General features: G+C 51.3%; 1 protein-coding gene across 1 annotated transcript; it reads right to left on the bottom strand.

The window, feature by feature from the left end:
- Positions 1 to 206: 206 nt before the first annotated feature.
- Positions 207 to 10,057, bottom strand: GSN (gelsolin). The gene is made up of 17 exons (XM_017810191.1): positions 9,840 to 10,057; positions 8,510 to 8,711; positions 7,869 to 8,023; positions 6,844 to 7,005; positions 6,502 to 6,651; positions 6,133 to 6,222; positions 5,350 to 5,482; positions 5,034 to 5,122; positions 4,513 to 4,728; positions 3,725 to 3,858; positions 2,897 to 2,987; positions 2,552 to 2,722; positions 1,714 to 1,888; positions 1,499 to 1,623; positions 1,245 to 1,322; positions 762 to 822; positions 207 to 582 (listed from the first exon to the last, which is right to left on the bottom strand). Exons 1-17 carry the CDS (start codon positions 9,972 to 9,974, stop codon positions 413 to 415), a joined length of 2,337 nt encoding a protein of 778 aa, XP_017665680.1. The 5' UTR covers positions 9,975 to 10,057; the 3' UTR covers positions 207 to 412.
- Positions 10,058 to 11,143: the final 1,086 nt, after the last annotated feature.

Raw genomic sequence — 11,143 nt, 5'->3', positions numbered from 1 at the left:
GGGTCTTAAATGCTCATAATTCTGGTGAGGGGAAAGAAAACAGTCCCAAACCTCCAAAAATAATTGCTTTAGTGAGAAGTCCATGTGCAAAAGATGGCACAAAGAAGGTTTTGGGTTCTAAGGTGTGTTCCTTTCGAAGAGGTTCAAAGGTGGGATTTGTAGGTGCTATTTAATGTTTTCTTCTTCATAACAAACCCCACCATTTCTGTTCTTCCCATATTTCACACAAGCTTTATTGTATTAAATATAATCAAAGCAAGGAGGAGGGTCAATGACTGGTCGTGATTGTTTTCGGAAATTATTGCACAGCTACTTGGCTATTTAACATCATTCCCTCGTTAATGTGCATCCTGGAGGAAGGAGCTCTTGGAGGCACTGAAGGCACTGGACTTGCTCTGTGTCAAACCTGTTCTCAGACATCCACGTCTGCCATCGCTCTCTGCAGGGGATCCACAGCCCAGTAGTCGTCATCCCAGCCCAGGAACCAGCCGGAGAAGGTGGGGGGCTCGAAGCCCTGTTTGATGATGGTCACGGGGGTCCTCTTGTCGCGGTTGGAGGGGTCGGTGTCGATGTAGCGCTTGGCTGGGGGGAGGAGGGAACCTCACTGAGTGAATCGGGGCTACATGGCTGCTCCACTTAACCAACCAACCAACCCCCAAAAGTTTTCACCCTGTGGTCTGTAGGATGTGGATCGCCTGCCTCATGAGCAGACAGTGGGAAAGGGAGAAAGGGAGAGTTCAGAGAGGAAAATGTGACATTACCAGATTTCAGTGCTTCAGTCTTTTCTTCTTCTTGGGCATCTTGCCCAATCCATACAAAGACCTAAAGAAAAAAAAAGCATATTAATTATTTCAGTGACACTCTCTTTCTGAAGGGGTGATTTAGACGAAGTCTCAGTGACCAGAGGGTGACACAGACCCGAACATCCCCGTGTCGGGTGTGCCTGGGGTGTTGACCCAGTGAGACCAAAGCCATCACTTGATCTAAGAAGCTTTTTGCCTGCATTTTATCTACAGAAACTGTAGATCTGTGAATGAATTCTACACTAGTTTAACACCAGGGGAAAGCAGCAGATGTTTGAACATTTTTACATAAAACATTAAAACTCAGTAAGTTGCCTTGTGGCTGATTTAAGCACAGTCTATTATACAGCAGCACTGCTGGCTGTTGTAATTCGGGTCTTGATCTAGAGCCACTCTGTGCCTGTTCTTTGCTCCCCTTGTCACCCTGGAAACATGAGGTACCTGATCCCACGTGTCAAGGAGCATCACATCATCTGTAGCCAGGTCATCCTGAGTCAGATCTCCAGGGACTTCTTCAATCTGGAAAACAGAGGGTTAAGGTGAGCACAGGCTTCAAGCACCACTTTTACCTGTACAGGAGAAATCCCACAAAGGAAGAGCAGGGGTGACACTGGTGGGTGGCTCAGAGCAGCTGGGACTGAAGTTCTCCCAGCCTTGGCAGGGGAGTGTTGAAGTAACTGATGTCAGAGACTCACCGTGAAGCGCCCGCTCTTGTTGGAGCAGGCGAAGAGCCGAGGGGGGTGGGTGTCCATCTTCTTGTCCTTGAGCCGGGGGGAGGTGCGGTACGGGGCCTTCCCGCCCAGGGCTGCCCAGAAATTGTCTGCAAGAGAGAGGCTGGTGCTTCACTTGTTCATGGAAACCACAGCAGGGTTATCATGGTTTGACTCAGGCTCCCCTGTGACCCCCTCACCTGGCTCTCTGCCCTCAGAGACCTGTACTGGGCGAGCTCCCAGGATCTTCAGCAGCTCCTGTGCTCCCGATTTCTCAGTGTTGCTGGCTCCTTGGCCAACCCACAGGTAGGCAGCAGAGGGAGTCTTCAGGACAAAGGCATCGTTGGAGTTCAGCTGACTGGCAGTAGGATCCAGCTGAAAAGAAGGATCATTGCAGGTGTCAGATGCAACCATCCTCTACCCAGAGCCCATTAGTTCAAAATAAAACCAGAACCTATCGTTGAATAACCCACAAACAAGACACTCCTGTGAGCGTGTAAGGCCGTAAGATGTGTGTTCCCTGTATCCAGGTGATGAGTTAGACTTGCCACATGGGAAGAGCAAACAACTGTTTCTCTGTGATCTACAGGTGCACAGGACATGTAGTGCCTGCTCTGTCATTTTGCCAGTCTATGGCCACGGCAGGAGATGCAGGAGCTCACTGGGCAGCCCATGGCAGAGCAGTTCCCTGCTGGGACACTGCTCAGTCACTAACACCATCTCCTCTGTCAGCAAGGACAGGCCATCTTGAAGGTGGAAACTTGGGAAGTTACTGGAGTCACCTCCCCTGGACCTGTTCACTAGGATTTAATCTCTGTGTTGTTGCACAGGGTTTTGTGTGCATTTTCTTCCAGAGGAGTGGGACTCTGAACCCGTGTCCTGGCACAAGTTCCATGGGAATTCAGCTCTTCCTGCTTTCAGCATTGTTGTCACACAATGGGCTCAGCACAAGTCACAATGGCCCAGTCCTGTTCCATGGGTTCATGTTCCCATCAGGGCCTGTCCAAACAACACCAGAGTTCTTCCCCTTGCACGTACCTCCACAGCTCTGGTGGCTCCGGAGGTGCTGGATCGGACCTGGAAGAGCCGTGTTTCCGCAGGCGCCGTCTGCCCTCCTTCCCTCGAGGTTCCCCCCTTGTAAACAATCAAGGGCTTGCCCCCAAACATGCTCATCAGGTGAGGTGGCTCCTTCCCTTGCACCACTCGTTTCTGGAGAGAAAGAAACGTGCTGTCAGTTTGGAGCAGCACAAGAGGTACCAGAAATGGCCTTTGCAGCTGGCATATTCACACAGCACCCAGCTGGGGACAGGGCTGTAATACAGGTATTATTTATTCCCACACAGTTGGGGTTTGGTTTCTGCTGGGTTGTGTTTGTTCCTTTACCTGCACAGGGCTGCCTCCCAGCTCCTCGTCCAGCTGCACTGTGAGGAAGGCAGAGGTTGCAATCTCATCCTGTGTGGAGTCAGCTCCCTGCCTGGGAGAAAAGGCCAAATTCCAGCTTTATTTTCAGCCCTTCCAGACACACACACCTTACAGAGATCCAGAGGAGTTAAGGAAAACCTGAGTTACCAAACCTTCACTCAACAGGAAGGAGACATTGGGTGTCCTGTGTTGCAGCACAGGCATTACAGGGGGAGACAAGAACCTTTGCTAGATAAGCAGCACAGATTCTGCAGGATCTCCAGCCCAGTCTCCTGTTCTTTCCAGCAGCCAGTTTAAGAACACAGCTGTTGGCACTGGGATCAGGAGTTACACGTGCAGCCCCTGGGCAGGCTGTGTCCCTTTGGGGTTCACTCAGGGGTTCTGCCTGTGCCCTCTGCTTGTTGAGGAGCAGCAAAACCACCCCTGTGAGTCTGACTGGAAAATTCCTCCATAAGGACATGGGCTGGGAACTGTCCCAGTCACAACAGCAGAGTATCAGAAGTTCCTTACAGTGATCTCAAAGGTGTAGGAACTCTGCAAAAAGCAGCAGAGCTTGATCCAAAGAAGGGAGTAACTACTACTGGGGGGGGGGAAGCTAAAAAAAGCTAGCACAGGAATTCCCTCCATTGTTCCACTTCAAGTGAAACATCCCACACCTCTGAGGGAGTGTTTTGTTCGCAAGGGATGCTTATCCAGGGTGAAATTTTACTCCCCAAGGCTCCTCTGTAAGTGGGGAGCAGCAGTGATCCATTTTCCAGGCAGACCTGGCGTGCAGCAGAGCTCCCTCACCAGGTGTAGATGATCTGGCCCTTCCTGCCGTCGTGCTGGTAGTCGTACAGGATGATGTAGCTGTCCCCGCCGTAGAACTGCCCGTAGGTCGCGGGATTCACCGGCACCTTCTCGGAGCCTTCTATTCTCCAGATCTGGGGCGGGAGCAGCAGAGATGCCTCGTCAGTTCGAGCCCTGAGCCCTTCTCCCGCTCCTGCATTCCCCTAATCCCGCATTCCCAAATCCCGCATCCCCAAATCCCGCATCCCCCAAATCCCGCATTCCCAAATCCCGCATCCCGGCGCTCGCGGGGCTGCAGCGCCCCCTGCCGGGCCAGCGCCGACAGCGCCATGGACCCGACAACGGGACAATTCCCATCCCTCTCCAGGGAAGGGAGCTCCGAGGCTTTCCGCGGGACTTCTAAACAGCCAAACCTTGGCCGGCACCTCCGGAGGGCGCTCAGCCCTTTCAGTCCCACCTCCAGCCCTGTCTGTACGGGCACAAGGTGGATGGGACAGGTGCTCCCACAGAATCACGCCCCACACGTGATGGCAACAGGTACAACAACCAGGAGGAGGAGGAATGAGGGAAACTGTGGGGTCAGAATTAACAGAATCACCACCACTTACCTGCAGGGCTCTCCAGACCCTGCTGGCATTTCTGGTGTTAAACATTGCCCCAGTGCTCACAAAAGCTCAGTGTCGAGGTGGCTCTCAGGCCCCCATTTGTCCCACTGCTCTTGCAGGAATGCCACCGAGGGGCAAAGAGAAGTTTGGGAAGCTCCCCAGAGGGGTGCTGGCACTGCTGACCTGTTTCTTGCCGGAGCCATCATCCTCCATGCCGTGCTGGGCAGCCATGGCCCTGGAGCTGTGCAGAGTGGCCGCGTCGAAAGGGACCTGCTCGATCTTGGCAATGTGACCAGAAACATGGGCCTGGCCCAGCCCCTCTGTCTGGTCCTTGTCCCGCCAGTTCTTGAAGAATTGCTTGAACAGAGGTGTCTCACCACTCTCAGGGAGGACTTGGATCTGAAATGAATGAGCCTTTAGAAGCACCTCCCCAAGGTTTATCTACCCCTTCTCTTCTGCACTCTTTGGAGAGAGGGCACGGCCAAGGTGAGAGTATCTGACACGAGAACATGAGCTGTGCTGGGGGAAATGCTGTTTTAAGGGCAGGGTTAGCCCAGGAGCACCACTGCAGTGTCTCCCTGCAGAAAAGCAGATCACCCAAACCAGGAGCTCCCTGAAAGGCCAGGAGTGGAGTCCCCAGCCCGTGAGGCAGAGAAGTGTCCCCCGTGCTTGGGGTTGGTCACAGGAGGGCTGCACCTCCTTACCTGGGTATGTTTGGGGTAACCCATCTTGTCAATGAACTCAGAAGCTGTTTTCAGTGCTGCCTTCTTCTCCTCAGAGTTGGCACCTTTGCCTTTGATGAAAACAGAGAGAAAAGAGGTCAGTTTTTTTTACCCAAAGAAGAAACTGCCTCAGGTACCTTTTGCAACAGTAGAAGGGCCAGGCCTCCCACATAAATGATGCCAAACAGCAAATGACAAGTGTTTGATCTCTTTTGTGCCTTTTTTGATGGCTGAGAGAAAACACAACTGCCTTTCTACTTATGACATTAGCTCTTTTCTCCCTGGTTGTCTCTGGTACCTTTCCAAACAAAGATCTTCCCATCTGTGCCATGGTCCAGGATGAAGCAGTCGTCTGTGCTCAGGGCTGCCTGGGAGAAGGGGTTCTCATCTGCCACCAGGGACACTGCCATGTTCCCAGCCCCATTGGAGACCTGTGACAACACAGCACAGAGGTCACACAAGGCACTCCCTGCTCCCCCCCCCCAGTTCAGAACTCAGGCAGGGGAAGGGAAATACATTTGAATGCACTGGCTCTGCAGGCACTATTGTTTTCAAACAGGATACCTCTGACACAGAAACAGTATGACAAAAACATAACACTTATTCTGAAGAACTCAAGTGCTTCCAGCAAAGCAGGTCCTGCTGGGACCAAAGAGAGATTGGTCCAAAGTGCTAAATATCCTTGGTGCAAAGGCAGCCAAGAGATACCTTCTAGAGCCAACCAACTGCACTCGAGGATGGAGGGTAGCTGAGAACAGGCCTCCCTGAATCGAGTGGGGTTACTAATCTGAGTTTCTGTACTGATTAAGGTGTGAAGTTCCACATTACAAACCATTCTGGCAGAGATTCACCCCATCATTACTGTCTCCCTACAGTCCAGAGTGGTGATAAGGACACCAAAAGCACATGGACACGTGGTGTGAACAACCAAGGCTCATACACAAAGCTTGATAAAAAGCCAACAGCAGAGTGAGGCAGGAGCAGGACTGGGATCAGCTCAACTCCTCTCTGCTATTCCAGCCCCATCTAAGTAAACAAAGAGCACTCTGTTCTCCCCAGTGTTATGTCAGGACCTCGTTACCTTGTAGAGCTTGGCCAGCTTTCTGTTGGCTGTGTCGGTTTTGGTCTCATCAGAAACTCCTGGTGGTAAAGTGGGCTTTGGTCCCAGGACCTCGAGGGAGAGAGAGAGAAAAATCATTATCAGCCAGTCCAAGGAGACCTTCATTCCCAGATGCTCCAGTCAAGGGAACAAGCAGGAAAAAATTCCAGACCAACAGTGTAAGTACACCCTGATGTCTCAGCAACGCAGAGAACCAAGTCTGCACCGAGCTGTGTGATCACACCACTGACACTTCACAGGGAAAGACACCACTGAGCCTGCCCACCCATCCCACCAACCCTTCCCCACGTCACCCTTCCCCCTGCAGCACAGACTGGAGCAGTGACTGACCTGGAGCATCTCCTCCCGCTCGGATCCCTCCTCGGACACGTAGACCTTGGCGCGGCCGTTGCGCTCGTTGTCCCGGATGCCCTTGGCCAGCACCGTGGCCTTGAGCCGCTCCTGCCGGTTGCTGTTGGAGCCACACCATTGGAAGATGTTCTGGGGGAAAGAGGAAAATCTGTCAGACTGTGACAACCCCCTTTCTGGATGGGATGGGACTCGATGGCTGGGACTGAACGATGTCAGGCTGCTTCAGACATCACCAGAGCAGGGCAAAAAAACCCTTCCATGACTCTGGGACAGCTCCTGCCCCTGGAAATCTGCCAGACCTGCCTTTTCCATGGTACTCACACTGCCCAGGTCCAGGATGAAACAGTCCCCTGTGTTGAAGCTGTCCCAGCTCACAGGGACCTCCGTGGCCCGCACTGTTCTCCTGCCTTTGACCTGCAGCAGCCTCTGCACAGTGACCTCGTTGGGGACCACGTGTCTGAAGCCAGAAGCAACACCACCAGCCTGAGGGAAAACACAGGGACAAGGATTCACACCGGGACTGCTGAAGAGCATATTGCCACGTGTATAACATGTCCTGCCTACCACAGGTTATCCCAACCTCACGATTCACCTTCTCTGCTGATAAAAGAAACACTTGGAATTTCTTATCCATGCAGGCAACAGGGCTCATTTCACTTATCCTCAAGAAAAGCACAACCACATTCAAGTGAATGAAAACAACAACAAATGAGTGGGAGATAAGCACGACAGAAAGCCCAGGAAAGTCTTAGACATGAGGAAATGTGGGCACTTTGCAAGCATTTGGCCTGATACCGCTCTCCTTGTGCCTTTGGACTCCTACAGACACAACTGCTCTTCACTGCATGTTTTCACTTCTATCCCACTTCACTGTGATGGCAGAGAAGAGAAACTCCCACTACTGTTCATCTGCTTTACCAAAACACTGCACATGCTGAGGAGGAGGGTTCAGCACAGAAACAGTCTAGGAAGGTCAAACTGCTATGCAAGTGAGGAGAAGTCAAATCTCCTGGGTGGGCGTTTCCCATCAACTCTGCTGCTTTTTTAATTCATTCCAGGTGTCCTGGGACTGTTCTTTCCTCTGCTTCTCGAAGAAAAACAAAACCTTGATTCCTAAAATTTTCTGGGGCTTTTCTTGTGTATTATTAATTCAGCCAAATCTCTCCCAGTGGGATCTGCTGTTCTCCACCCTGTTCCAACTGACTGAAAACATCTGGCTGAGAATGGGTTTTAAGCAACTGGAAAAAGGGCACTTCTCACTCTCCTGAGACCCGGGCGGAGGGCAGGGTGCCATTTGTTGCAAACTCCATTCTGAGAGGTGCCACAAAGCCCCAGTGAACACCCACCTTGTACTTGATGCCGGATTTGAAGTAGCCCAGGAAGGTGGGGGACTCGTGGCCCTGCACCTCGCGGTGCTGCACGGCCCTGCCCTGCAGGTGGTCGTCCATCTGCACTGTGAAGATGGCAGCGGCCCCTCGCTCATCCTGGGAGCTCTCATCACCTGAAACAGGGAAAGCCAACAGCTTGGAGGATGCTGCCAAAGGGTCTGGGGTTTGCAGGATGTGGGGGAAGCCTTGACATGGCCCTCTGTGACATTTACTGCAGCAGGCAGGTAGGAAAGGAAAATCCCACTCCCTGAGTCAGGAGAGTAACACCCGACCTCCACCCTTTGGGGCAGAAAGGATTTCGGCCACCCCTTTCACCCGAGATCCTGTCCTTCCTGTGAACATCAGCAGAACAGGGACTTACTGTGTCATCTTGATCAGGAGAAGGTATTTTTAGGAGCAGAGGTGGCCCTACTCACTACTGCAGGCACCACTGCAAATATTGAAGGTGAGCAGGGCTACATCCACCCCCAGCTGCACCTCCTGTGCTGCCAGCTGGGCTCTTTATCTCCTTGGGTGGCATTCCCTGGCCAAGGCAGGGGCTGTGGGAGGCTCAGGGTTCGCTCTGGGCTCCCCATTCCCAGGACACTCCCCTCACTCACCCAGCCAGAAGTGCAGGTCGTACTGCAGGTTCCCGCTGCGCTGTTTGATGGTGTTCAGCACCAGGTAGGAGTCTCCTGTGAAGAAGTCTCCATACAGGTTTTTAGGCACCGGGACCAGGTCAAACTTCTCGACTCTCCAAATCTGAAGGCCGGGCTCCTTGCCAGCCTTCAGGAACTCGGCGTGTTCCACCATGGTGACAGGCTGAGGGGACAGAGGATGGGGCTCAGTGTGCAGAATACAGGGAAGGGTGTGTTTAAATTAAATTGCTTCTGACCCCTTAACTTACTGTTCCAAGCAACAAGTGCAAAGATTCCTTCTTTCTCTCACATTGATCACTGTTAATTTTCAGTTCCTGACTCACCCTTTCCTAGACTCTATTTTCTTTGTTTGTTGTCCACCTCTCTTGATTTTAATCTATATAATTTTTCTTATCAACCTATAACTTTTTGATATGGCACATAAGTGAAGGGCTAATTCCCTTTCCTATAAATGCTGCATGACATTCCAGACTCTCGGAAACAAATCCCTTTTAACTGCACATTGCACATCTTGCACAAACATTGTTTACAGGTTTCCTAAAACCAGTGTGATCTTACCCAGCTCTTTCTGGAAAATGCTGTGAATGTCATCAGATTTAGGTAATGAACAGGTTTCTTAAAGCTCTTCTGTTCTGGCAAGTTACTTCAGAACGTCTGTGTAACTTGTCCCTTGTAGGAATTACAGTAATTTACACAACATCCTGTCCTAAGGACATTGCAATTTTGGTTTAATATGTTTATTGCCATCCTTATGCAATATATTCACACTATGCAATATCCATTACTTTAACAAACATCATCAACACTTTTCCCTATTATAAAAGAATTCCCTTTGGTAATTCTGGAAGGAAATGGAATGTTTCTATTGCATTGGCAGTGAAGTTTGTCCATGGATCACATCATGCCTTGGGGTGCTATCAGGTAACAGGGAAGAAAACATTCAAATATTCCATTAGAAGCATCCAGTGTTTTGACAAAGAAGACAGTTCACAGCAGCTGATGGACAAAAGGACAATATGCCGAGCTTTCAAGACAGAAATAAAGGATGTTACAAACTAGAGGGCAAAACAGCAAGTTAGGTACCAGTGACTCCTAAGCTGAAATCAGATCTCAAAGATGGAGAACAATGAACTTCATCGCCGTGATTCCAGTCAGCCCAACTCCGCTTCTCCCAGACTCCCACCTCAGAACCACACAGACCCCCGACAGAGAGTTAAAAGACAGTGGGACTCTTACAAGTACCTAAACCCCAGAAGTTTTCCAGGGTTTAACTGGGATGTTAATCACTTACCACAGCTGAGAGCACAACAGCTGCTGTAACAACATATCCCAGCCCTGCCATGGACATGGAGCTGACACAGCTCAGCTTCAGAGCCATCGTGCAGAAAATGGTGAGGAAAAGATAATTGAAGTCCCTTTTGCCCATTTCTAGGAGCAAATGGGCTTCTCCCCTCTCTGCAGAAGCTGTGGGGAGTCCCAGCTGCCTCCTCTCGCTGCTGGGGCAGATGAAGGGCAGAAGCCAATCTTTTATCAGGGACAAACACACCCACCCCCTCGGCAGTGCAGGGGCGGAACGTGTTTGTGCAAACAGGGCTCTTGGAATCTCGGAGCCTCCTCAGCCACTCAGAGGCTGAATCCCAGCAGGCTCCAGCTCCAGACAATATGCTATCCATTACCAACGGCTCAGCGAGGGGCAAACGAGCCAAATATCCCATCACGAGGCCAACGGGAGAGGAAGGAATTAAGAGACATCGGCAGCAGAGGCAACATTTTGTCAGCTGAAAGCTGGGAAGTTGATGGGACACAGAGGAACAGCACGGCTGCTCCAGCTGGCACTGGATGCAGGGAAAGACTTTGGAGAAGACAAGCACTGAAAGGATTCATCTGAACAACCTGAGGGGGGAGAGAATACGGCCTCACCTCCCTGAACTTGTCAGAGGAGCAAGATGCAAAGTTCAGCCCCTGCTTTGCACCCGAATGTAACTTCCACACGTGCCCCTGTCAGAGTGACACTGTGGGGTTTGGGGTGGGCCAATGGATTTCAGCTCCTGTGCTCACAAAAGGGTGTTTGGAGCTTGGGAGGCAACAGAACAACAGCTCATTCAATAATTCAATCATTTCACAACCAAGTATTTCTGAGGGTGTAGCAACACCCTGGGCAGGAACACAAAGCCATCAAATCTACTCAGTCCAACGGAATTACAACCCTGGCTGATTGTAGCATCCCAACCACCTGCCACCAACGAAGAGATCTCTCCTCCAACCATCTCCCACCTCAGCAAACCCATCTGTCACGTTTTCCAAGCATCTGCAGTGAGTAGACTGGGCAGGAAACTTTCCCTGTGGCCCTTCAGGAACGGAGCAGCCACACAAGGTGTGCTGCTGCTCAATTCTGCTCTTAACAGGGGTGAATTCCTGACAGGAGGAGCTTCCCACTTCCAGAATCTCTCAGAGGATGCTTAAATAAGGGCCCAAACTCTCCAGCCACACAACAAAACTTCCACGAAGGACAGAGCAGACCCCGCTTTGTGCTTTCTCCACTCTCCAGGAGGATATTTTCTCTTTTCTCCCTCAGGAGAACACTCTGTTTCTGTC

The sequence above is a fragment of the Lepidothrix coronata genome, unplaced genomic scaffold, assembly GCF_001604755.1.
Source record: "Lepidothrix coronata isolate B3197 unplaced genomic scaffold, Lepidothrix_coronata-1.0 Scaffold28, whole genome shotgun sequence".
NCBI lineage: Eukaryota > Metazoa > Chordata > Aves > Passeriformes > Pipridae > Lepidothrix > Lepidothrix coronata.
Note: the sequence above shows the minus strand (reverse complement) of the source record. Positions and strands in the feature narration are given on the sequence as shown.

Bases quoted from the DNA above. Each gene is read 5' to 3' on its own strand.
- GSN (XM_017810191.1), bottom strand. From the start codon at position 9,974: ATGGGCAAAAGGGACTTCAATTATCTTTTCCTCACCATTTTCTGCACG. The intron at 2,988-3,724 runs GTGAGGGAGCTC...CTTTTCTCCCAG, and splicing joins GGCCAGATCATCTACACCTG to GCAGGGAGCTGACTCCACAC. The intron at 2,723-2,896 runs GTAAAGGAACAA...CTTTCTCTCCAG, and splicing joins TGGGAGGCAGCCCTGTGCAG to AAACGAGTGGTGCAAGGGAA.